At 41.7% G+C, this 26,232-nt stretch overlaps 1 protein-coding gene across 1 annotated transcript in view; it reads right to left on the minus strand.

Moving 5' to 3' along the window:
- The window catches only part of PDHX (pyruvate dehydrogenase complex component X), a 65,618-nt gene that overhangs the window by 38,140 nt on the left and 1,246 nt on the right, over positions 1–26,232 (minus strand). The window contains exons 2-3 of the mRNA XM_056135710.1: positions 6,321–6,401; positions 1,215–1,315 (exon numbers count right to left, since the gene is read on the minus strand). Of these exons, the coding sequence (XP_055991685.1) occupies positions 1,215–1,315; positions 6,321–6,401 (182 nt within the window). The remainder of the gene's footprint in view (positions 1–1,214; positions 1,316–6,320; positions 6,402–26,232) is intronic.

Raw genomic sequence — 26,232 nt, forward strand, 5'->3', positions numbered from 1 at the left:
GCCTGCAAGCTCCCCCTGGCATATTCGATATGTCAAAAACAGTAACAAGTTTCACAGTGGAGATATTACGGTGTCTGCCCAAGCAAATCGATGAACAAGGGGAGGCAGTGCGACAGTGCTATCCAAAGATATAAATTCTATTACCATCTCTTCTTTATAAGAAAAATGCAGATGTAAAGAAGCTGCCCGCCATTATGTAACTATTTACTTGTAGACCTCACAAGTGTGACTCCAGAATCTACAATCTTAATTGCACACCATCTGCTAAATATTCTAGTATTAAAAGAAACAAACATGCTCCATCAGTGCTGTATGTATAACTTTAAATAATGATGCACTAAGCAATCCATTTTACTTTCACACATTAATAATCTAGTAAAAATAAGTTCACTGTCACTGTCCTCCTGTTGTTCCTCGATTTGCTCGAGCGGACCCAGTAACATCTCCATTGTGACAACTGTTACTGTGTTTGGCTTACTGAATATGTCACGGGTAGCTTGCCAGGCTTTGCCGTGTGGGCGAGATACTCTTGGTAGCTTGCCGGGCTCTCTGAGAGGGGCGGAGGACTCGAACCCGGGTCGGCCATGTTGGCCGCTTGCAAGGCAAACACCCTACCCACTGTGCTATCGCTCCAGCCCAAAAATAAGTTATCTAAAAAAAATTTAGAATACTGGAAAATAGAAAAAGTGTGATATTAAAGGGAGAATCATTTAATTCCACTTCCCAAGGAACTCATTTTTATAACATTTTATTTTAATCTTTCTACGCACGCATGCTTTTCTTTAAAGTATTAAAATATTATTATTATCACTGTCCATAGACAATTTAAAAGCTATTCAAAAGAGTTAAGTTTTATTAAAGTATAACACATATGAGGAAAGCACAGTACTTTTTCTGTAAATGTTTTGTATTTATTTTTAATCATGATATTTTTTAATATTTATTTTTATTATGCTATTCTTCTGTTATCTAAGTACCCTCTCAAGCAGATACAAGATTTTGGCTAAGGGCTGTACAAACTTAGACTTCCACTAATCTCATTAGAGTATCCAAGTTGTAGCTCAACAGTTTTGGTGAGAAGTAACCAATCACTTAGAGAAGAATATTCTCAATTGACACATATATAAGAGTAAGAGGTAAGAATAGAAAGAAACTTCATTTCAGGGTATTGAAGGCATTTTATCCTTCTGAAGACAATCAAAATAAAAACTTACCACTATTTTGGCCAAGATGCCATCATCACCTGCATCTAAGGTAACCACAGCTTTATCCGTCTCTATTTCACATAAGGCATCTCCAGCAGTCACAGCTTCACCTACAAAACGAGACTGGGTTTGTTTTCTTTTAAAGATGAGTACCCAAACACTATCGAAAAGGCCAGGACTGGTCTCAGTAGAAAGCTTGCCACAAAGGTGGGGAGGCAGGTCAGAGAAGGGGTAATTCTGACAATAATAGTTGGAGGTGATCACTCTAGACAAGAACTGGGTGCTGAAAGGAGGTAAAGTGATATACATGACATTACTCTCAGTAACAGTACTGAAAACCACAGAGCCTAAAAGGAGGAGAAAAGTGCCTGCCATAAAGGAAAGCTGGGGAATAACAGGGAGACCAGGGGCATTGGTGGAGGGAAGTGTAAATGGTAAAGGGATGGGTGCTTCAACACCATACGACTGAAACTCAATCATGAACAATTTTGTGATTTCGTATCTCATAGTGGTGCAATAAAAAGAAAATATATATGAGCACCAGTATGTGGATTGGTATGTGTAATACTACAATAATACATACCAAAGAATTGAGTAGCGATTTCTGGGCCATGGAATTACAAGTAATTCTGAGGATATGTGTGAGCATGTATCTCTCTTTGTGTGTATGACTATACATACATAAAGATGCTTTGCTGGCTTTACAAAAATTCTAGAATACAGATAAATTTTATTTGTTATGATAAAAATGCAATTATAGTAATTAACGTAAATATTTAAAATGAAATCACAAATAATAGACATGGCAAGGAATAAATAGCCTCCTCTAAACAAATCAAGCTTCGGATCATAGCAAAATCTGACTATGATTTTATGAAGAGAAAAGTTTCACATTTACCTCCAGTTAATGTCATAAAGCAAGTTTAGACATCCAGCAGGACAGAGCATCAATTAAAAAGTAAACTAAGAAACAAATAAGAGACAATTCAGTGAACAGGAAAACTACGAAAACTCAAAAACAATAAGCAGGACCAGATTTGGTTTCTAAATCAAAACACAAATTGCCAGCAAGGGAGGGTGAAAGAAGGATAGAGGAAGTCTCTTTTAAAGTAAAGAAACTGGAAAGTGACTTTTGCTAGAGACTTAGAATTCAAGTCAGAGTTGCTACTTAATGCCAGCAATGGTTGACTCTTCTACTTGGCAAGGGGCTGACAATATAAGAAATCAAAACCAACTAAGACTACGGGTCATTAGATCAAGAAACATGGAATAATTTACATGCTCATAATTTACTTGCATCTAAGGTAACCAGGGTTTTCTCTATTTCCTGTAAGTATACACCTTAGACTTCACCTAGTTCAACTCACTCCAAAGTATGTACATTTCATGGCAGAGTAGAAATCTAGGTCAGAGTTCCTTTCACATAAACTTTCTTAGCCTAGGTTGTACCACCCCTCACAAACAAATACACCCTTATATACAATATGAGTTGTCATAGCCTAAGCTAACCCCTCCTCCCCCAACACACACAGTATACATGAATTCTCATACCTAGGACACACATTCACACATGTATACATATGAACTCTCATAGTCTAAGCTGAACACACGAACACACAAACACGTAATAGTAGTTGTTGGAATTATAATCTCAGATTTCAAAAAACTTTACAAATGGAAAACTTTGTAAGATTAAACTGCTTTCTACTACAGGTTATCACATCGTTAACTCTTGCTGTTAAAAAAAAAAACCGGGCTGGAGCAATAGCACAGCGGGTAGGGCGTTTGCCTTGCATGGAGCCAATCCAGCATCCCATATGGTCCCCTGAGCACCGCCAGGAGTGATTCCTGAGTGCAGAGCCAGGAGTAACCCCGGAGCATCACTGGGTGTGACCCAAAAAGAAAAAAAAAATCCACACTAGATTCAACTAAATTAAAACTAACTTTTGATTTTCATGAAAACAATGCCATCCTCTTAATATCTGAAGAGCTAATAATAAAAGTCTCAAGATTAAAAAAAATTTAAATCCAGCTGATAAGAAAAAAGTGTATTAAAAGGTATTCTGTGAGATCACAAACGTCGGACTACAGAATGACTCAAGCACCAAACATACTAAGACATATATAAGCATACCCACTTGTACTATGTGTTAATGAAAAGAAGTTACACCCAAAAGATCACAATTTAATCACATGATAAATTCATAAAACAAACCAACAAATTATTAAGAACTAAGGATTAAGATTACTCTCAATTATTTATAGTGTATTGGTAAACACACATTTCTCAGTTGGCAGAACATAGAATTTTAAGAGCCACCTTCAGGGAAACATGCTCCAGGGGCTTAAAGCACATCCTGGCCTCTGTATGTGAAAGGAGCACATTATGATCAAAAGAAAAAAAGAACAGAATGATGAAACCATATGTTTCCTGGCTCCTGATCACATTCTTCATAGACTAATGGGTTTGAATAACTCATCAAATTGCCAGCGAGCTCGAAGTCTGAGAAATAAATGTGCTTCAAAGAATCTTCTGATGTGCTTGATGAACAGTTCTCAAACTGTGAAGAAATTTAATCTTTTTATAATAACCCTACTATTTAAAAGGCTGTTCTGTGTCTGATTCATTATTTGATGACAACAACACTCTATCATATTAAATATAGAAATTGCCATGCTCTATAATTCATTTAGGAACAATACTAAAAATAGATTTCAATTGATTACATTATTAATAAAGGGGAAACTATCTTAGATGGTAATAATTATTTTAAAAGATGACAGCAGCTGCTGAGCCAGTTGCTCAAAGTGCTTCCTAATGAAGCATAGGTTCTTTCATTGCTGTGACATGTCTTTCTCAAATTCTAGAAAATTCTAAGTATTATCTCTTCCTCGTTTGCTCTTCTCCATCTGGAGGATTACTGAATTATTATATGATTATTATTGAATTATTACACGATTTTAACCCACTAAGTCCTTAACAGGGCTAAAATTACCCTCCTGAACCAAAATCTAAGTCATAATATTGCCTGTATTGTTTATATTACCTGGAATGGTCCTCTTTCTTTCATTTAAAAACACAAGCAAAACAAATGAAAAATTTATTCTACTTTTATAGAAATTATGTACCCCAGATAATACTTCATCTGGAAAACTGTCTCAGATCCAAGCTTTGGGCTCAATCTCTGCACTGCCAAAATGTTTATTAGCCAACCATTTATAGTGCTGCTAGTCTCACTACCATGCAAGTTCCAACATGGAAACCCAGATATATTCCCACAAAGGAAAAGGACTAAGTAAGGCTTCAAGTTATGTGGTATCGAACACAGATCCAATCTCAGCCATCAGGCAGCCTCACTGTGCCATAACTTCTAATCTTCATTAGCCCAATCCACAGTCCTAAGCTTCTGGGTGTGCACCCATGTCATAAGCTATCTTGATGCCTTTCCTAACAAACAGTTCACTCTCTGTCAAATAATTTGGATCTTCCCTTCAAGGTTTCAAGTTCATGTGGCTAGAGTTGTGAAGTAAATACTCAAAGACTTCGTCCTGATCCTACCGATCATCACGGGTAAATGTAATGCCATGAACGCTCCATTTACCCATATCACAACTAGATCACGACTCTGAACTCTCCCAGAGCCTGAATATATATTCTATAAGCACTAGATTAGAACATTAAGGGTCCAGATGGCATCTGTGTCAACTGAATCACATATCCTCCTGAATCATTCAAATTCTCCCGGGCGATGTCCACTCTTTCAAGCTGCTCTTCCCTCCTCTTTCCATTTTAAACTCTTGATTCACCATTTCCAAGATGAATCATAATAAGGTTGCAGAGAACTTAATTGGTCACCTATCATTTTTGTTTGGTCTTTAAGCCACACCCTGAAGTGCTCAAAGCTGACTCCTGGCTTTGTACTCAGGGATCACCTCTATTAGTGCTCAGGGGACAATATGTGGTGCCAGGAATCTGGCTGGCCTCAGTCACATGCAGGGCAAGCATCCTATCTGCTGTACTCTACTTCAGTCCCAACACCTATAGTTTCTCTCCATATCTACCAAACAAACCTCAGCAGAGACTGGGATTATGCATTTTGCTCCACAAACATGTAGTATGTTGCAGCATAAGTAAAGCAGATGAGAAGATGGCTGGATACCGACCTACAATCAATACTATTCAGTGGGCAGAGGGAGAAGAAAGAGACAGGAGCGGTGTTTACCATTATTAACTGGAAATGACCACAGGAAGGAAAAAAGAGAAAAGTAACTGAAGAAAGAAAGAAAAAAAAATTAAGCCTCCTCTAACTTCCTTCTAATGGACTGTTATTGTGTCCTCAGGTGAGCATTGCTCAGGGCTCACTCCAGACTCTGCGCTCAGGGAGCACTCCTGGAGTGCTCAGGGACCATATGGAGTGTCAGGAGTTTAACTTGGATCTGCTGTGTGCAAGGCAAATGCCGGACTTAACTGCCTCAAGCTATAGTTTCCCTAAGTAGGAAAAGCCAGGGAAAAATATTTGTCTTTCCATTTAGAGTTAACTTACGAACAACTCCAAAGCAAACAGCTTATTAATGTTTTCTTATTTGGTGTTAGAAAGGATTTTGAGTTCAAATACACTCATTTTTCTTCAATTTTTAATCTTTTTAAGACTGGTGTCAGTTTTTCTCACGGATACTTAATAAATAATGCCCTTAATGTTCAATAAGGCTACAACCATCCTCCTTTCCGCTGTTCCTCTTTCAAGAGTTTTTTTATTCTTACTTGTTCTTCGAGATTAAATTATACTCAAATTACCTAACTCAAGAAAATACACATACACATTCATTATAAAGTCATAAATCAACTTAATGATATTGACAAATTAGTGACTTTGAACCTAAAAGCTAAATGTAGAACATAAATTTAGAAGCAAATGTTGAAGAATCGTACTAAACTCTCCTTGTAAAAAACTGAAATCAGAAAAATTCTGCTGCATTATATGGTTAAAATTTCATTTAAAAAAACTTAGCAGAAAACCTACTTATTTCATTTATATCATTTGCTGTAAAGTATAATTGGCTTTTAAAAAAACAAAACTCATCGCATGACAAAAGCTATGTAATGCACTTGCTCACCTTCCTTTTTCAGCCATTTCACGATGTTTCCTTCTTCCATTGTGGGAGACAGAGATGGCATTAGTATTTTAATAGGATCAGCTGAAATCAAAAAATAAAAAAAAATCAGTTACACACACAAAAAAGTGCATCACAAGGCATTATCTGAAGAAGAAAATATCTAGAAGACTAAAGGACTCCCCCAGCTGGTCAAACTAGGTCTCTGCTAATCAGTACAGAATAATGAAACTCAACTTTTAAAGAAGAAAATTCTTATTTGAGATTCCTTTTACTTGCGGGTGGGGGCTCCCCAGAGGTGCCAGGGACTAGCAGAGCCCCATAGGTGGTGCTTGGGAGGCAGTGACCCTGGGGATGGAACCCAGGCACAGAGCCCGGCACAGGCCAGGCCTGAGAACTTTCTGCAGGGCCCTGGGACACATGGACACCTTCAGATACTCTAGGTTGCCCGTGCCATTTTTTCTAGTCAATTACTTGCAGGATTTAAAAAGCTGACTTAGGATTCATCTCCTTCTCTCACCCCTTCTGTTGTTGTAAAATATATTTTTAAGTGATCAGAGGAAAGACACAGAAAAACATTAGAATTAGCAAGGTTCTTGTAGGATAATATTGGTTTGTCCTTTCTCCCTTGTCACAGGGAGCTCAGGTTTATTGGGTTACATCATTCACAGCTGCTCCCGAGGCACTCCCAATGCTCTGTTTATCTTTAACTCCTCCGTGTTCTCTTTCCCAACAGTTAATCACCTATTTCCCCTAAGCAGTACTTGTGACCGTAAAGTCAAATTTCTCAGAAATCTCTGATTTTGTACTTGTAAGTGAAATATTTCTTTTCTTTCCCCCTTATGTTCTTTGCATATTTACTTTAGAGCAATGCCCTTTTTGTATAGACACAGGATGACAGTTAATGCTATCCTTTTGTAACTTGGGAGTTAACTGACTCCAGGTAATATTCATTCCTGGGCATCAGTTTTCTTGACTTAAGCCTCAGCTGCCCTTAGATCATAGCATCCAAAAGCAAGGTCCTGACGAGGGACTGGATGGAGCCACCATGGTATTGAAACAGGTCAGGCCAAGCACCATAATACTTAACTAAAAGTTAAGAGCACAGTTATGGACAAATTCTGTCATGATCCAAAGAATTAACAACTGGATTAGGACCCTGCTAGGATTAGAAAAGACCAGTCTGGCCTGAGCACTGTAGTCTGGGACCTATGGCAAGATATCCCCAGGAGAACCACCCTACAATCTTAACGTATCTCTTACTGTGTCCATACAAAATGACTAGAAAGATTATTTAGAAATAAATCTAAGATAGTTGCTGGACTAAGAAAAGGACAAACACACTAATAGATGGTATTTCACCCTTGGACAGATCTCCTAACTGCAGGAGATCTTTGTCTTAGAAGAGCTTCCCTTCTAAAAGGGCTTTCATATGTTGATTGTGCTACCTGACTTAGGTGTAGTAGCTACCCACAATGCTTGGAGGCTGGGCCTTAGACCAAGGCCGCGAGATGGACTGTGGGGAGAATAGCATGGGGTGCTTAGGAGACTGGAACAGACACGTGGGGAGAATGGAACAAACGGGAACTGCTCACCAAGTAGCCTGGCGGCCCTGTTCCCTCCTTCATGCGTCTGCTGGAGACGGCTATAGGCCAGGGTGGGAAAGTGGCACACGCCACCGAATGCACGTGGCAGCAGAGAGAGACCACGCCTGTCTGCACTCATTTATTTTATGATTACACAGGTTCTGATGACACCTACAATAAAATAATCTAGATTTACAGCCAAGTAATTGAAAGGAGATATTTAAAAACTGGTTGCTTTAAAAGTTTTATCAATGCTAATGAGTAATGAGATTCAAACATTTTTTGCTGGTAAGTACAGAGGGAAAGTCTTGCCTTGTCAAGGATGATCAGGAAAATAAGACGACGTGGTTAAATTAATCTGTTTTCTATATTCACTAAGGATCCAAAAAAAGTAAGACTCAAACCAAGGTGAGTTCTCGGGGAAGCAAAGCTACTTTACCCTTAGCTACGTGTCCAGACTGCTTCCTAAGGCCAAGAAAACGCGCAAAGAGCAGCATAAAACTGATAGATGACAATTTATATCTCCCCGCCTTGGGCGTAAGCAATTCTTATACTTAGAAATCATTTACTGGTAATGGATATTAAGAAGTGAAGAGGCAATCCTTAAATGCATTATGCCCTGGAAATAAGGAAAAATAACCACAACAGTTTCTTAACTCTTGGTTTATTATTTTCATTTATCATTATTTTTGCAATAATACAGACTGAACCCAAGGTATCATGCACAAAACAAGTATATTCTAACGCTGAGACACATTTCCTCTACCCCATTGATTTATTATTAAAACATGTATTTCCTACACAGGACATCAACTTTCATATACTGGGTTGGTTCAATAACTAGAATGCAACAGTTTTGTGCAATTTACAAGCTACCTCTAGTTGAAATGCAGATTATGACTAGAATCTAGTTTTCTCCCCCATCCACCCTTTATGTTAACAGCTGCTTTATTCAGAATTGTTAGAACTTGGAAATAAACAAGATGTCCTTCACTAAGTAAGTGGGTAAATCAACTGCAGTATAACAAGAGAACGGAAAGTAATTCAGCATTATAATAGTCTGTTCAATTAATCTTTTTTACAGTAAGTCAATGATGGACAAAAATAGGCAAATTATCGTACCAAATAGGTACAAACTAATACACACAACCTCAGTGCACTGTTACCTAAACACTGAAGTACCCAATTTTGAGAATGTCTGAATTAGGGAAATTTATGAGAAACACACAGAAAAATATAACATTGTTGCATCTCCAAACCTAAGCTACAATAAACCTATACTTAACTGCAAGAATTCTTAGAAAGTGTGCAAGGCTTGATCTACAGAACATATTTGGAAATAATAAATTCTCTGATCATCTATAGTATACAGTGTCTACTGTCTTTTTCACTTTTTTGCATGGCTAGATGAAGAAAAAAAACACATGTGATGTGTGAGACGCAGAGTTTGATCACTACTGAGCAGCACTCAGTATAGCTCGAGCGGCTGGAGAGTTGCTGGCTATGACCCCAGCGGCCATAACTGCATGGCTGGGCACCAAGCTGTGAGGTCTGCAGGTCGAGGACTGCCACCTATTTTCTTAAAAAGGCAAACAAGAAAGACATCTCCCTTCTCATCATAGCACTACGATAAGACGCCAACCTTATATCTTGAAAAAGTACTCTCATATTTCATTATGAGATGAAGGGTTTCATAATTACATGCATATTAAATTTACATCAAATAGAGTTCCACACCAAAGAAGCCAAACAAATGGACTTGAATGATTTTATGTCCAAATTCCAATTTATGACAGACTCTAAGTCGATTCTCTGAAAACAAAATCTCTCTTCAATATTTTCATATGTTGGTTCTAGTTGCCATGATACAGCTGATATTTATTTTATGAATTCTATCTCCAATTATAATCTCTCACCTCCAGACCTTCACATTTCCATTATCCCTGACATTGAGAACTACATTATAGAACTTTTGCATTATTTCCCAAATTATCACTTCAAAAATCTCAATTGTTTTATATTTTAAAAACAAAAAGAATATAATCATTCCTTATATAGCCACCCTTCATGGATGAATAGAAATTGCTTCTTTGAATAATGACAATATAAAAAATTCTGTAATAGATCACTATCCTTTCTCTGAAATGAAGGTGACAAAAAGCAAAGAAAGACATTCTGGACATCGCCATTATTCAGTACTACCTCTTGATTGATTATACTGGCTTACTATTAAGAGTGAAATAGGCAATGTATTTTACTAATCTAACCACTCTAGCCTTAGCCTCTCATGTAGAAAATAATTTTAAAACATAAGCATTTATTCACTAATAAAGGTATGGATTTTATTCTAGTATACCCCTTTTCAACTAGAATATACACAACTTTTTCAAATGTATTTTTCTGGGGGAAAAGTAATTATACAATCAGCTTAGAATTTTAGGACTATACATAATTAATATTTCCCCTTCATAGCTTTTGTCAATTCTTTTGAGACTATGTGAGCTTTTCTAGACCTCGATGTTTAGCCTGTACCAAATGAAATTTTATTTCATTAGTTAAATATAGCTTTTCTTTCCATTTCAGTAAGCAGTATTATACTCTTCTCCTACTGAATCGAGACAGTTCTAAAATGCATTCCACTTGTAGTTTGTACTAAAAAAATAAAACGGGCACAACTATGGATAAGAATCCATAAAGTATGTTTTTTCTCTACTGAGCACACATATTACTTCAATTATTTCTAAACTAGAGTGTCCCCACGCTGTCCCAACCCCCCAGTAAGCACTCCCAAAGAACCAGGCAGGAGCCCAGGGGAGGCAGCCGCCTGAAGCCCAGGAGGGTCAACAAAACCGGAGACTAAAGCCCCAGCCCAGTCCCTTCTCAGAGTTGTGGGGTCCTGAGCCTGCCTGCAGCATTAATGCACCCTCCCCACCCTGCCAACTCCCTAGACCCACTACAGGTACAATGGGAAAGCAGTGCAGAAACACACCATGCTTAGTGAGAAAAGAGAATGGCCCTGTGCACCGTGCACAAGTCAGATCAAAACAGAATAAAGATCTCAGTATCAGACCATAAATTACATTGAGGAAAACGTGGGCAGAACTCATTCTATGACAGTGAAGCCAGAAGCACCTTTAAGGAGTCAATGCCACTGGTCAAACAAATAGAAGCAATGGAAAGGTGGGGTGGGGAGATAGGAGAGTGAAGAACCCACTAAAGTGATACCTTTACAGTAACAGTATTGTAAGCCACAGAGCTTACAAGGAGAAAAAAGGGTGCTATAGAGTTAGTCAGGGGGGCTGGAGGAGAAACTGGGGACACTGTTGGAGAAAAGAGGACACTGGTGAAGGAACTGGTATTCCTGAAACTCAATTCTGAATAATTCTGGATAGCACAGCGGGTAGGGCGTTCGCCTTACAAGCGGCCAACATGGCCGACCCGAGTTCAATTCCTCCGCCCCTCTCGGAGAGCCCGGCAAGCTACCGAGAGTATCCGATATGCCAGACACAGTAACAACAAAGTCTCCAATGGAGACGTTACTGGGCCCGCTCGAGCAAATCGACGATCAACGGGAGGGCCTTTACCTTTACCTTTACCTTACTTAAAAAAAAAAAAAACCCAGAATTTAAAACTTTTTGTTTTTTTTAGCTATTTCTAGTTGTGCTCAGAGTTTGGAGGGCAATAAGGGGTGCCAGGGATTGAACCAAGGCCAACTGAATGCAAGGTGACAGACAGCAGTAATATCTCATTATCTAGCTCTCTCTATACTATCATCCCAGCCCTTAATTTCACTCTTTTCTATTTAATGTTATGTTAGGGCTGGAGTGATAGCACAGAGGTAGGGCGTTTGCCTTGCACGCAGCCAAAATGGCCGACCCCAGTTCGATTCCTCCGCCTCTCTCGGAGAGTCCGGCAAGCTACTGAGAGTATCTGGCCCTCATGGCAGAGCCTGGCAAGCTCCCCGTGACGTATTCGATATGCCAACCACAGTAACAAGTCTCACGAAGGAGTCGTTTCTGGGCCCGCTTGAGCAAATCGATGAACAACAGGAGGACCGCGACTGACTATTTAATGTTAAATTTCTTTCTAATCAAGCCAACACATTATATGTAATGTTTTATGAAGTTGGCCTCCTATTGCTATTAATATCATTACATTTTAAAAAAAATCTTTTACATACCTATTTTATTTCCTTTTTGGATCAACAATGAAATCTGTTTCAGCAAACTGAAGTAGGTGAAATAACAGCTGTCCTAAAAAAAAAGTGTAGGTTGCTCCTTAACTTGTATGGAGATGAACCCTGTTCCTTAGCTATTGCCTAAGAAATGTTCTTTGGAGAAGCCTGAACAAGAGTGCAGCCAGTAGGGTGGCTGCCTTATATAAAACTGAACCGGGATTAATCCCTGGCACCAAATACAGCCCCCCAAATCTTGCCAAGAGTGCATATACAGTCCTCTAAACCCCACCAGAAGTGATCCCTAAGTGCAGAGCGAAAAATAAGCCCAGAGTACCACTAGGGGTGCCCCCTCCTCTACCAATAAAGGTTAAAAAAAATGTTGTCTTGAGAATTATACTTAAGACGGGTTTTTAAAGATGACTATAATAAAATACATTTCAATTTAAACCAGGTTTTAAAAGTAGAGTATCTCCGTCATTCTACCTGTCTCCATCTTTTTCTTTCTCTAATAGGATGGCACAATAATAGCTTAACAGTTTTTGCTTTAGTATACGACCTGCTTTTATAAGATATTTGAGCCATCTATCAATTTCTGAATTTTACAGCAGTTTCTTTAAACAATTCTTCTATTTCTTCAATTCTGTTCAACCAACTTTTCAACATGATTTTTCCTTTCACTTTCTGGGGTGCAGATGTCACTCTAGGCAGGTTTCAGAACTACTCCAGTTTGCTCATGTATGGCTCCCAGGGGTGCTCAAGAGTCAGGTGCTGAGCAATGAACCTGGGCTTCCTACCAGCAAAGCATATGTGCATCTACTAAGCTACGTCCCCAGCGTAATTCTGTCTCCAACTTCATATAGGGCCCAGTGATCTACTTCTAATCACTTCCATGTCTTCAGCCCCTACGGTGTAATTCTTTCTCCCACTTCATATATGGCACAGTGATCTACTTCCAATCTCTTCTTTCCTAGGTACAATTTTTAATCCTAAAAACAAAACACTCATACTTCCACAAAACCGAGTACATAAATGCTTTAAATCGATGACCTATACTTTAATTGCAAACGGTCTCCAGATTTAAAAAAAAAAAAAGGAAAGTCTGATATAAGCAAACTCTTAAAATATAAATGCAGAACAAATGGCAAGATGAAGCAGAATTAAGCTCCACTACTCTGACTAAAGCAATTAAAGAAATCAGCAGTTTACATTTGGCACAGCTTGAATGTCATGCTTGAGTCCATTTATACGACTATAACCCACACACCAGAATCAGGAAGATAGACAAATGAAGAAGTAAATTACCCAGTACTTTCTTAGTGTGGTTCCCTGTTCCTAACATTAATTTGCTTCCTTCCTAATAGGCGGAAATGCTGCTCACATAATCACCTCTCTTTCCAATGCAAGAACTCATTAAAGGAAACTGAACCTTTAAAATGTGCTGGAGTAAAACAAGACTGCCATCTGCAGGTAAAACGAAGTAAAGCATACTCATGTGTAGGTGATCTGAAAATCAACGCCAGGACACTGCAGATTTGAAGAAAGGCAGATTAAATGAGAGTTTGTCCTGCAATTCAAATAATTCTCAGATCCAACAAATACTGTGGCATGATACTGGTGAAAGAATAGGTTGAAAATGTTAAGTGGACAGCAACAGAAAAGGAACTCAGGATGAGCTGCATGAAAGCAGCATTTATAAGACTGGGGACAAACCTCACAGGGCTGGCACACAAGTCCTGCATCCATTCTGCTGAATCTCATAGGAGCCACTCCCCACAAAGCACCAGAGGCTGGACCTGCTGGTTTCCAGCAATGTTGGGCGTAAGCATCACTGGGACCAGAGGACTGTCTGGCCCCACTGGCCGAAAATCTCCAGGAGTGGCCCACAGGTTGCCTGAACATTGCTGGAGTCCACCATCCAGCCCGACCCAGAAGAAAGGGCACTTACAGGTCTGGAATGGCAACAAACATAGAAGCTGTCCCACAAAGAGTGCCCATGACATAATCCAATCTCCACCTAAGACTGAGACACTATACTGACCAAAGACAAGGGTGATTATTGCTAGTTGGTGACATTAAAACAAATGCTCTTACATTCTTTATTGTACAGAGCTCAGTTTTTAATGATTTTCTTTTTTTTTTTTTTTTACAGTTCTTTTTTTTTTATTTTAACATTTTTTTTTTTATTTATTTATTGAATCACTGTGGGAAAGGTTACAAAGCTTTCAGGTTTATGTCTCAGTCATGCAAATATCAAACACATTTCCCTTTACCAATACTTATTTTTTCCCATGAAGAACCCCAATAAAACCCCACCCCCCACCCCTCCCCGTCCCTGTGAGGCAGATGAATTCTAGTTAACACTCTATCCGCTTTGATTAGATTGTTTCAATAAAAGATTCACCACTATTATTTAGAGTTTCCCCCCCCCCCCCCCAAATCAGACATGCTGAAAAAGCATTGTGAAGTGATTTGCTTTCTACAGCTGGGTTCAAGAATTAAATGTTGGTTTTGGATTTCTGCTATTTTACCTATTGACCCTGGAAGTATTTCTACTGAAAGTCAGATAGTTAAGAAATTGGTTTCTGTGTTCTGGAGTCGTGGCCGTGCTGGAGAGCCGCTCGTGGGGGGCAACTGGTGGCCTCGGTAGGGCGTGAAGGGTGGAGCGAAACGCCCCCCTTCCCATGAGGTTTTAGTCGCCCCCACACTCCCGGCTCATACCTGCTGTCCACAAGGCTACCATGTGGCTGCCATCTTTCTTTCCAGAGAGGAGAGGGCGAATGGGGCAACACCCTTTCCCCTCCGGCAGACTTGATGGGCTGGATCAACGCATAGTCCGTTCACTTTTCTGCTCCAAGCTGCTGGGTTCTGCATTAAGTCCTTGTGCTTCTGGGGCCATGGCCGTGCTGGAGAGCCGCTCGCGGGGGGCGACTTGTGACCTCGGTAGGGCGTGAAGGACGGACCGGAACGCCCCTCGACCCATGAGGTTTTAGTCGCCCCCACTCCCCCGGCTCATACCTGCTGTCCACAAGGCTCCCATGTGGCCGCCATCTTTCTTTCCAGAGAGGAGAGGGCGAATGGGGCAACACCCTTTCCCCTCCGGCAGACTTGATGGCCTGGATCAATGCATAGTCCGTTCACTTTTCTGCTCCAAGCTGCTGGGTTCTGCATTAAGTCCTTGTGCTTCTGGGGCCGTGGCTGTGCTGGAGAGCCGCTTTGGGGGCAACTGGTGACCTCGGTAGGGCGTGAAGGACGGACCGGAACGCCCCCCTTCCCATGAGGTTTTAGTCGCCCCCACACCCCCGGCTCATACCTGCTGTCCACAAGGCTCCCATGTGGCCGCCATCTTTCTTTCCAGAGGGAGGAGGGCGGAAGGGAGCAACACCCTTTCCCCTCTGGGCAGAAATGATTGCCTGGATTAACGCATAGTCCTTTCACTTTTCTGCTCCAAGTTGCTGGGTTCTGCATTAAGCCCTTGTGCTTCTGGGGCTGTGGCCGTGCTGGAGAGCCGCTCGTGGGGGGCAACTGGTGACCTCGGTAGGGCGTGAAGGACGGACCGGAACGCCCCCCTTCCCATGAGGTTTTAGTCGCCCCCACACTCCCGGCTCATACCTGCTGTCCACAAGGCTCCCATGTGGCCGCCATCTTTCTTTCCAGAGAGGAGAGGGCGAATGGGGCAACACCCTTTCCCCTCCGGCAGACTTGATGGCCTGGATTAACGCATAGTCCTTTCACTTTTCTGCTCTAAGCTGCTGGGTTCTGCATTAAGTCCTTGTGTTTCTGGGGCTGTGGCCGTGCTCCAAACTTAACTCTGACTTTCAGGGAGAAAGATTGGGTGGTTTACTTCTCATTGATCACTTTGTATATAGAGAGATGACGCGCGGCCGCGTAAGCGGCCGCGCGGTTTTGAGAAAAAGTCCTCATTCCCGCATACTCGAGCTGTGTTTGTAGAGGCTTCTGGTCACCAGGGTTCCATCTGGGGGAGGCGAGATGCGGCGCCTACTCCATCTGGAACTTGCGGGTGAACTCGGCTCTTTTTGGAACCTGTTTTTTCTTTTTTCTTTTCCTCCGGGATCCCGCACCCTCCATGTGTTCTTTCTCTTATGCTTAAGGCTTCCAGTTTTTAATGATTTTCTACAATAAATATCCAATTTCATTCCCTCCGTAAAACCTTCCTAACATTTAAATAAAACATGTACTTTATTTTCCATCTTAGATACAAACCCCCAAGGACGGGGCAAAAAGAAGGGGCCATGGCAAATAACTTGGGAAGCAGGAAAGTAAATAGAAAAGTAAATAATCAAGTGAACCCAGAAACCAGAATTCAAAAGCAGCAGCAGGAAATGTTGCAATACTCAAACTGGCTTTTATCACAGAATTTCCCGAAGGCCTAAAAGCTGGCAGTATGAGGGCCTTTGCAATAGGGGGAGTGACTTATGTAAATGCTACTTGAGATAACCAAAGCTTTTCTCAGTCCATAGTTGGCTAACAACCCAGTAGTCACCCAGCAAGAGACTGTGTAGACAGTCTTTCGTGAGGAAGGACAAGCCCTCCATCTGGGAGCTATACAAATTGTGAAAACGTTAACAGAGATGATATGATGTGACTGACAATACACTAAATTGTGCCAAGAATATACGGGACAATTTAGCAATGATCACAAAAAAAAAAAACAACTAAAGAAAAAACTTGTGGTAGTAAGATCAGTAAAGGGTAAAAAATAAAAGGATAGCTATCATAATGTGGGGCAGCATACAAAAATCCTTAGTTGTACTTAATAGTGTAAATACTGAATTTAATCAAGACTTGTAAAATAACTATGCAGGGAGAACAGAGAAGGGAATGCACAGGGAAGGCACCAACTGGTGGTCACCTACGCATTACTATAAAAGAGAAGTGGGGGGAGTAAATGCAAGAAGTAATAGTTCTTTGCTCCTGAGCCAAACAACAACTAGGGAAGCAGGGAGAGACGAGCAGAGGCCACTGGATTATTACAGGCTGTTCACTATTATTCAAAATTATAGCCCTGTGTTGCTTTAAGTATTTTATTACTTAATGAAATGTTTAATATTTGTAACTTAAACAAAAGCAGCATACCATAGTGATTTACAGAACAGGTGTTGAGGCAAAACTTCTTAGGTTCAAAGTACAGATATACAACTTATTGAATCATTTTGTGCCTCGATAGTTTCTTTTCTCAAATAGCAAGGAGAAAATCAGTTTCAAAAATTGTTATTATTTATTACTGGTAGGCAACAGAGAAATGGTTAAGTGCCTATGAAAAAACTTGGGGCACAGAAGAGAAATGAAAAAAAAAACCCTCAAATCAATCTGAATTTAATTACAGTGCTACATATATGTCTGTTTACAAGTCAGTCTATTATTTATTCCCAATACCCCCATGAATATTCTTTTAGATGACCACAGCTATAAACCTTGAATTTGCTCGAGCGGGCCCAGTAACGTCTCCATTGGAGACTTTGTTGTTACTGTGTCTGGCATATCCAATACGTCACGGGGAGCTTGCCAGGCCCTGCCGTGCGGGCGAGATACTCTCGGTAGCTTGCTGGGCTCTCCAAGAGGGGCGGAGGAATCGAACTCTGGTCAGCCATGTTGGCTGCGTGCAAGGCAAACGCCCTACCCGCTGTGCTATTGCTCCAGCCCTTGAATTAAAATACCAAAAACTATTTTAACCTTGAATTAAAATACCAAAAAAAAAAAAATACCCAGGCAGGTGCTACATGCTCTTATTCTCCCAGGGTGGGAGAAGCATGCTGAAAGTAGATTATAGACCAAACAGGATTGCCACTCAATGTCTCTCTTGAAAAACACAGGACCCAAAAGAAGAGAGAGAGAACAAGGGGGAATGCCCTGCCACAGAGGCAGGGTAGAATGGGGGGGGTGGGGGGTGGGAGGGATGCTGGGACCTGTGGTGGTGGAGGATAGGCGCTGGTGGAGGGATGGGTACTTGATCATTGTATAACTGAAGCCCAAGCACAAAAATTAGTTAAGTCTATAACTGTACCTCGTGGTGTTTCATTAATAAAAAAAAAATTAAGCCTGAGAGACTGAGGCAGCTCAGGACCAATTTTTTTTAAATGTCTGGACTCCATCCCAACAGCAATGACAGGTTTTAAGACAGGGAGCAAGGCTTTCTGGAGATCACTTCATGGAGCAAGAATTGGGGGGGGGGGGGGGGGGGGAGGGAAGAATGAGGAGAAAGGAAGACCAGTTTTGTTCACTTATTCAACAAATTTTCCAGCAACTTCCACCTGCTAGCTGGGTGTTCTCTGAGAGTTTGGAGAGATCAAACATGAACAATGCAGCCAACCATGCCTACTCTCATGGGGTTTGCTTTCTCAAGTGGGGAGATCAAAGTAAATCAAATATCTGGTAGTAATATGAATTCAAAAGCGGTAAAGGGATAAGGTGACTGTGCCCTCTGATAGATAGCACAGCTGAGTGGAGGAAGGCAATCCTTTAAGAAGAGACTTTCAATCAGAAGACAAGACAAACTGAACACAGAGTAAGGGGCTTGCCTCCCATGTGGCCAACTCCTTATTACTCCTGGCACTATGGTTCTGAAACAACCCCAGATGTGGTTCAAACTACAACGCCACAAACACCCCCCCCCCCCAAAAAAAAAGAGAGAAGAAAGTATAGTATGCACAAAGAATGAGTCCAAGTGGGCTTGGTAAATTCAAAGTATACTGAAGAAGCCATGGGTTGGAGTGCACAAAAAGCCAGGTTAAGTCAAGGGGGCTGGAGTGATAGTACAGCGGGTAGAGGGTTTGCCTTGCACACGACCGACCCGGGTTCAATTCTCAGCATCCCATATGGTCCCCTGAGCAACACCAGGAGTAGTTCCTGAGTGCAGAGCCAGGAGGAACCCCTGTGCACTGCCAGTGTGACCCAAAAAACAAAAACAAAGACAAAAAAGAGCTTAAGTCAGAAAGAAGGAGGGCATTTGTATCACACTGGCCTTTGTAAACCACAAGAAGAGCCAAAAGATTTTATTCTTAATTTAATGAGAAGCTCTTGAAGGGTTTTCAGCCAAGGAGCACATGATCTGACTTACAATAAACAAGGAGAGCACAGTGAAAGATGCATGGGAACAGGCTGTACAGGCCAAGGATAGTGGGAAGGCTATTTATCGGGATGCTCCCGGGAAAATCTGTAACTGGGATTAGCCTAGATGGGAATGGTAGAGTTGGCAAGAAGTGGTCAGATTACATTTGAAAGACAGAGCTAACAGAATTGCTGATAGACTGGGGGCAGACTGTGAAAGTCAGGAATGAAGGATAACTTAAGTAAAGAGTGAAAAAAAAAATCACAATTAGTGGCTACAGGGCTAGTACAAGGGTTAAGGCACATGCCTTGCACACAGTCAGCCCAGTTTGATCGCCAGTACTACAGGGTCCCCTCAGATAGCAGGGTACAACTGGGGAGGTCCAGGTAATCACCAGCACCACAGGGCCTCTGCAGCACCACATCCTTGGAACCCTCATATTGAAGAGCTGGCCCAGCTGGCAGAGACTCACAGGAGGGGCCTCTCATCTCCTGAGTACCACTTTGGAGGCCCCTCCCTGACCTCTATCAAAATTAGATTCCACAGGTGTGGGGCACCCACTTTTTTCTTACAATAGAGTATACCCAGTGAACCTTAAAAACAACTTAGACTCAATTCCTAACCAATTATTCAAAAACCCCATTAAAAACTAGGAGAATCATAAAGATCCTGTGATTATTCTTAAACCAGTCACTGGTTTAGGGTCACAATCCAGGGAAACTATACTGATTCCACTATAGAGATTATACTACAGGGTACATATTAGTATAGTCTATAATATACTATAGCACTGCACTGTAGCACTGTCCTTCCATTGTTCATCGATTTGCTGGAGCGGCCCCAGTAACATCTCCATTGTGAGACTTGTTGTTACTGTGTTTGGCATATTGAATGCGCCACGGGGAGCTTGCCAGGCTTTGCCGTGCCAGCGAGATACTCTCGGTAGCTTGCCAGGCTCTGTAGGATAACATTAGTTTCTCCTCTCTGCCTTGCCACAAGGAGTTTAGGATTACTGGGTTACTCCTATCACAGTGCTCCCATTCCTCTGTGTTTACTTGTAACTTCTTTCTTTGTGCTGTGCTTCCCCAACTGGTCAATCACCTTTAATCTCCTAATCTCCTTTATCTCCTAATCTGTTAACTTGTAAATATTGCTTTTCTCTTCTCCTTAAATCCTTTGCATAGTTAATTCAGACAATGTCCTTTTAGTATAGACACAGGAAGACAGTTAATGCTATGCTTTTGTAACTTGGAAGTTAATCGACTCCGAATGATATTCACTCCTGGGCATCTGTTCTCTTGATTTAAGCCTCAGTGGCCCTTACTTCCTAGCACCCCAAAAGCAGGGTCCCAACAAGGGACGATAAACCCAGGGCAAGCTGTGAGCTACCCTGCCATCAAAATGGACCAGGCCAAAGTGCCACAATACTTAACTATAAGTTAAGAGCATGGTTATGGACAAATTCTGTCATGATCCAAAAAGTAACAGCTGGATTAGGACCCAGGTAGGGTTAGGAAAGATTAATATGGCTTTAGTACTGTAGTCTGAGATCTATAGTGAGATATCTCCAGGAGAGACACCCTATAAGCTAAATGTATCTCTTACTGTAGACATACAAAATAATATTAAGAAGTAAAATGAGCTGGAGCGATAGCGCAGTGGGTAGGGCGTTTGCATTGCACGCAGCCAACATGGCCAACCCGAGTTCGATTCCTCCGCCCCTCTTGGAGAGCCCAGCAAGCTATCGCCCGCACGGCAAAGCCTGGCAAGCTACCTGTGACATATTCGATATGCCAAACACAGTAACAACAAAGTCTCACAATGGAGACGATACTGGACCCGCTCGAGAAAATCGATGAACAACGGGAGGATAGTAACAGTGACAGTGAAGAAGTAGAATTAAGATGTTAATAAAGTTATTGGACTAAGGAGAGGAGAAACACCCCCACATGGTATTCTGCCCTTGAGTGGAAGAAGGGCTTTCGTATGTTGATTGTATGGTGGCTACCCCCAATGAGGAGAGAGAGATGAGAGAGACAAAAGGCAAGTCAGAGCATGGAAGGATGAGCGAGGGAGACAGGAGGAGACAGACGGGAATGAGGGGCAGTGTGAGACTGGAATGGGGGGTTTCCTGAGATTGGAACAGGCGCATAAAGAGAATGGAATAAACGGCAACTGATCACCAACCAGCCTGGTCCTCGTTTCCTCTTTTGTCCACCGCCCATGGCATTGGCTGTCCCAGGTGGGTTGGCAGCTCGACACCACCAAACGCAGGTGGCAAGAGAGAGTTGCCCGGCTTCCTAGCCACATGGTGATTGATTACACTCTACATTATCATTTGTGGAGTAAGAACTTCCTTCTGTACACATATTGAATTGCCTGACCTTTCATCCTTGAAATCTCCAGTGCTAACACTAGGCACAAAGCATAAATGGCAGCTGAGAGTGAAACAGGGGGTGGGAGAGGTTACTCCTTTGCCCTTCCAAACCTCATACCTTTCCCCAGGAACTAGAAGCTACATCAAAACACACAGGCCTCCAGCTCGGTTCAGTCAAGAAAGCACAAGCAGGAAACAAAGGGACAGAGGAACGGAGTTAAAGTACTGACCTCCCAGCTCCCTTCAGATAGGGTCCCCTGGGGCTGGCTTGATCCCTTGGCTGAAGGGCACAGCTCCGTCACAGATGCCCCTCCAAAGCTCTCTAGCTCTGGAGACTCTTTCCCTCCAGACCACAAGTGTGGAGTGATGACAGCACCTTGCTTTCAACAGCCCCTCAGTATGGCACCTTCCTTACAACACAAGAGGTCACTGTAGCACCCTCACTGGGAAGAGGTCACTTATTTAACACTCCTCAAATTACCCATTTTGGGGGATGCTATCTGTTTCTCTGCTGGGGCCCTCCAGAAGATTACAGAAAGGAGAGCAGGCACTTAATAAGAATTTCAAAGCACAAGGCCTGGAAGATCATACAGGTTTGAACGCACACCACAGTGCCTGCCGAGCGCTGCCGGAAGTAAGCCTGGGGTGATCATTCAGGCAGCTCTAGGAATCCCCAGCACCACTGGGCCGGAGCAGCACTGCATCCTCGTGCGCTATCAATAAAACATTGTCTTGGCTGCCCAAGTATCTCACAGGGAGTGGTCCTGGGCATCACTTAGGAGGGCCAAAGAACAAATATTTAACTAAAAAAGTTTATTTCCCCAAACCCAAGCAAGATCATTCTATTAGACGGGAAAACATGAGTAAAAGGAAAAGTAGTAGATATTGTACTTTTGGGAATGGTATCTGATGAAATGCCTATATCCACAGAGATCCACTACTGAATCAAGACCTCCTAATCATGGCTTAATTACAGGGACTTATATAGATGCCAGGCTGTTTTGACTCAGGGCACCCCAGAGTGGAGCAGGTGAGAGCCCTCCCCACCCCAAGGGACCCAGCCCTCGCAGCTGACCTCCAATACCCAACCGCTGCCACTCTCCAGGCTGCTTTCTGGACCGCAACACATTATAGGGCACTTTCTATCCATTTTCTATAATTGCCTCACTATATTTGATGGGGTTCAGACAGTAGGCAACAAATCATAGAGAGAAATATATAAATATATGACTCTCGGAGAGCTCGGCAAGCTACCAAGAGTATCCCACCCGTACGGGCAGAGCCTGGCAAGTTCCCCGTAGTGTATTCGATATGCCAAAACCAGTAACGACAACAGGTCTCATTCCTCTAACCCTGAACGAGCTTCCAATCATTGGGAAAAGACGAGTAAGAAGAGGCTGCTAAAATCTCAGGGCTGGAGGAATAGAGACATTACTGGCGCCCGCTGGAGTTAATCAACGAACAACGGGACGGCAATGATACAGTAATACATAGATGCATCCATAAGTTATGTGCTCATAGCTGGAATGCCTATGTAAAAACACATCTTTCTTATTCTCTAATGTGGAAAATATCCTTGCAAAAGAGGAAATGACCGAGATGTTTATGAAAACAGGCTGGAGATTAGGTGATATTTATATATAAGTTAATGGAGAGTTATAGATTCCCTAGAACCATATACAAAACTTTGCACACAGGCATTCTTCTGAAGAAAGTGCTACAGCTTTTATTAATTTTAAAACAATCTGTGGGCTGAAGTGATAGTACAGTGGGTAGGGCGCTTGCCTTGCATACCCAGTGGTGCTGTGTCTAATCCATGGCATCACATATGGTTTTTCTGAATCCTGCCAGGAGTGATCCCTGAGTGCAGAGACGGAATAAGCATTAAGTATCACTTGATCATTTGAGTGTGGCCCCCAAAACCAAAAAATAAAGAAGAAAAGAAGTAATTTGTACTCCTCTAAGAACCAGTGCCAGAAAGTTTCCCTAGGAAGCTTTTATATCTGGAACCCTATTCATTATGTAACAGAAATGTTCATGAAATAGTTCTTGTTTCTCTTATAAGAAATGCTTCATGTAACATAAGTCCTTGATTTATACAATGTTGAGTACATAAATATTGAGTAGTCACTAGCTACAGTAAATGCAGTCTATCAAATTTTAAAAAATTATCATATACTGAAATTTGTTTAAGGAATCTGTTGGTTCTTTCATGTACTTAGAACCTGACAGCACATTCTTTTATTTTTTTTTTTATTAGTGAAACACCATGAGGTACAGTTGTAGACTTACAAATTTGTGCTTAGGTTTTTAGCTATACAATGATTGAGTACCCACCCCTCCACCAGTGCCCATCCTCCACACCACTAATCCCAGTATCCCTCCCACCCCCCATCCCACCCTGCCTCTGTGGCAGGGCATTCCCTTTTGTTCTCTCTCTCCTTTTGGGATAGCACATTCTTAAGGAAGCTGGGAATTTTATGATGAGAAAATTTCTATGATGGGAAAATCATGTAATTTCTTCTGAGTCTTAGTATTTTTGTTTTTTTTTTTTCTTTTGTTCTGGGATATTCTCAGCGGTGATCAGGGCTTACTCCTGGCTCTGGAATGGTCTGTGGGAGAGGAAGGGACTATATGGGGTGCTGGGGATCGAACTCGACTTAGCTGTGTGTGAAACAAACACCCCATCTGCTATACTGTAGTTTTGGCTCCAGTCTTTTTTATTTTCTAATAAAATGCAAATAAATGCCAACCTTACTAGTTTGTTGTGAGAAGTGAAGAAGTAGTTCCAGAAGTGCTTAACTACTCAACATATTTATCATGGTTCATTAAAATGCTGCCAACAAGCATCTTTCAAGAAAATCAAAACCTCAATTGCATTCTCAACTGTAATAGACTTTTAAATCCTGGAAAGAGGTAATATTTTAATAACTGTACTTAATGCACATAATTTCTAGAATAGTCTAGAATAGCAGATAGTCTCTTAGTTTTATGAAATTATAATTTCTACCAAGATCAGAGCAAAACTATGTGTTTTTACGAAACCAATGTGTTTTTGGCATGGCAAAACAAAAACCAGTGCACTTTTAACAAAAGTAAAACACTGGTGGGGGGGGGGGAGTTGGGGGATTCTGACTCAGTCTTAGAAAACAAAAACAAGATTTCCCAAGAATGTAAAACTATCAAACAACACCATCAGCTTCTATGGAAGGCAAACTAATTCACTGAAACCCACCAATCTTCCCGCAGATGTATCCCAAACACTCATAACCTGTTACTTCCTATACTGTTACATGGAAAAGGGGATTAAAGCCAAAGAGAGTCAAGGTTGCTGGAGAGCTGACAGCATTAGGGAGCACAACCCAGTCATTATTCAGGTGGGCCCAAAGAACCACTGAGAAGAACAGAGGATGCAGAATGCACACAATGTGTTTTTCCCCTAGATGTAGGTCCTCTCCTTTACAGAAATATTCAAGCAGTTAGGCAAGTTGTTCCTATTGTGTGTCAAGGTAGGCAAAGTGTCATGGTGTTAAGATAATGATTGCTTAAGTAAGTTTCCTCAGGCAAGAGTCTTTTCATTGGTTGTAGAGAAATGTCCTAAAACTACCTATAGAGAAATGTGCATATTTACTCTTTTCTCTGTGAAGAGGGTCTGAGAGCATTCACTTCTTAAAAAGGTTTCACAACAAGCTTTAGAATCCTCTTTTAGGTTATTCCCATCACTGAGTTTATACTAGTCCATGATTTTCTAAGGTCATGAGTCTCAAAGGCAACCCTATCAAACATCAAAATTCAAGAGCTGGAGAGATGGTAGAGCAGGGAAAGCACTTGCCTTTCCTGAGGCTAACCTGGGTTCGATCCCTGGCACCCCATATGGTCCCCAAGCTCGCCAGGAGAGAACCCTGAGTGCAAAATCTTAAGTAAGGCCTAAGCAACACTGGGTATGGCACCAAAACAAACAAACCAAAAAAAACCCCATAAAAACTCATCTGCTGTGTGCAAAATGCGGAATGCTGAGCTGCTTTACTCCATCCCCATAAAAAGACCTGAGCTGTAGTAAAGTTCAATATTTAACTGGATGCGGGGCGGGGTGACACTTTGAGATTCTATATACAGATAAAGCACTAATATTAGTCCGACCAATAATTTACAAAACATCAAACCAGAAAAAAAATACGGTTTCAATCTAATTTCTAGGAATCTCGGAACTTTCTGAAATTTATTTTAAAAGCTTTCTTGCAGCTGAGAACGAAAGTTCATGGTCAGCGTACCTAATTTTTTGTTTGTATCTGGGCCTCACCAGGTGGTGTTCAGGGTTTATTCCTGGCTCTGCCCTCAAGGATCACTCTTAATGGTGCTAAGAGCACCTTATGGGATGCCAAGGATCAAACCTGGGTGGGCCACACTGTAGCACTGTCCTCCCGTTGTTCATTGATTTGCTCAAGCGGGCCGAGTAATGTTTCCATTGTGAGACTTGTTGTTACTGTGTTTGGCATATGAATATGTCAGGGGTAGCTTGCCAGGCTTTGCCGTGTGGGTGAGATACTCTCAGTAGCTTGTCCGGCTCTCTGAGAGGGGCGCAGTAATCAACCTAGTCGGCGGCGTGCAAGGTAAACGCCCTATCTGCTGTGATGTCGCTCCAGCCCACAAGTAGCCCACAAGTGAGGCAAAAATGCCCCACACTGCCGTACTATCGCTCCGGCCCCGCC

Source organism: Sorex fumeus, unplaced genomic scaffold (assembly GCF_029834395.1).
Source record: "Sorex fumeus unplaced genomic scaffold, SorFum_2.1 ptg000007l, whole genome shotgun sequence".
In the NCBI taxonomy this organism is placed as follows: domain Eukaryota; kingdom Metazoa; phylum Chordata; class Mammalia; order Eulipotyphla; family Soricidae; genus Sorex; species Sorex fumeus.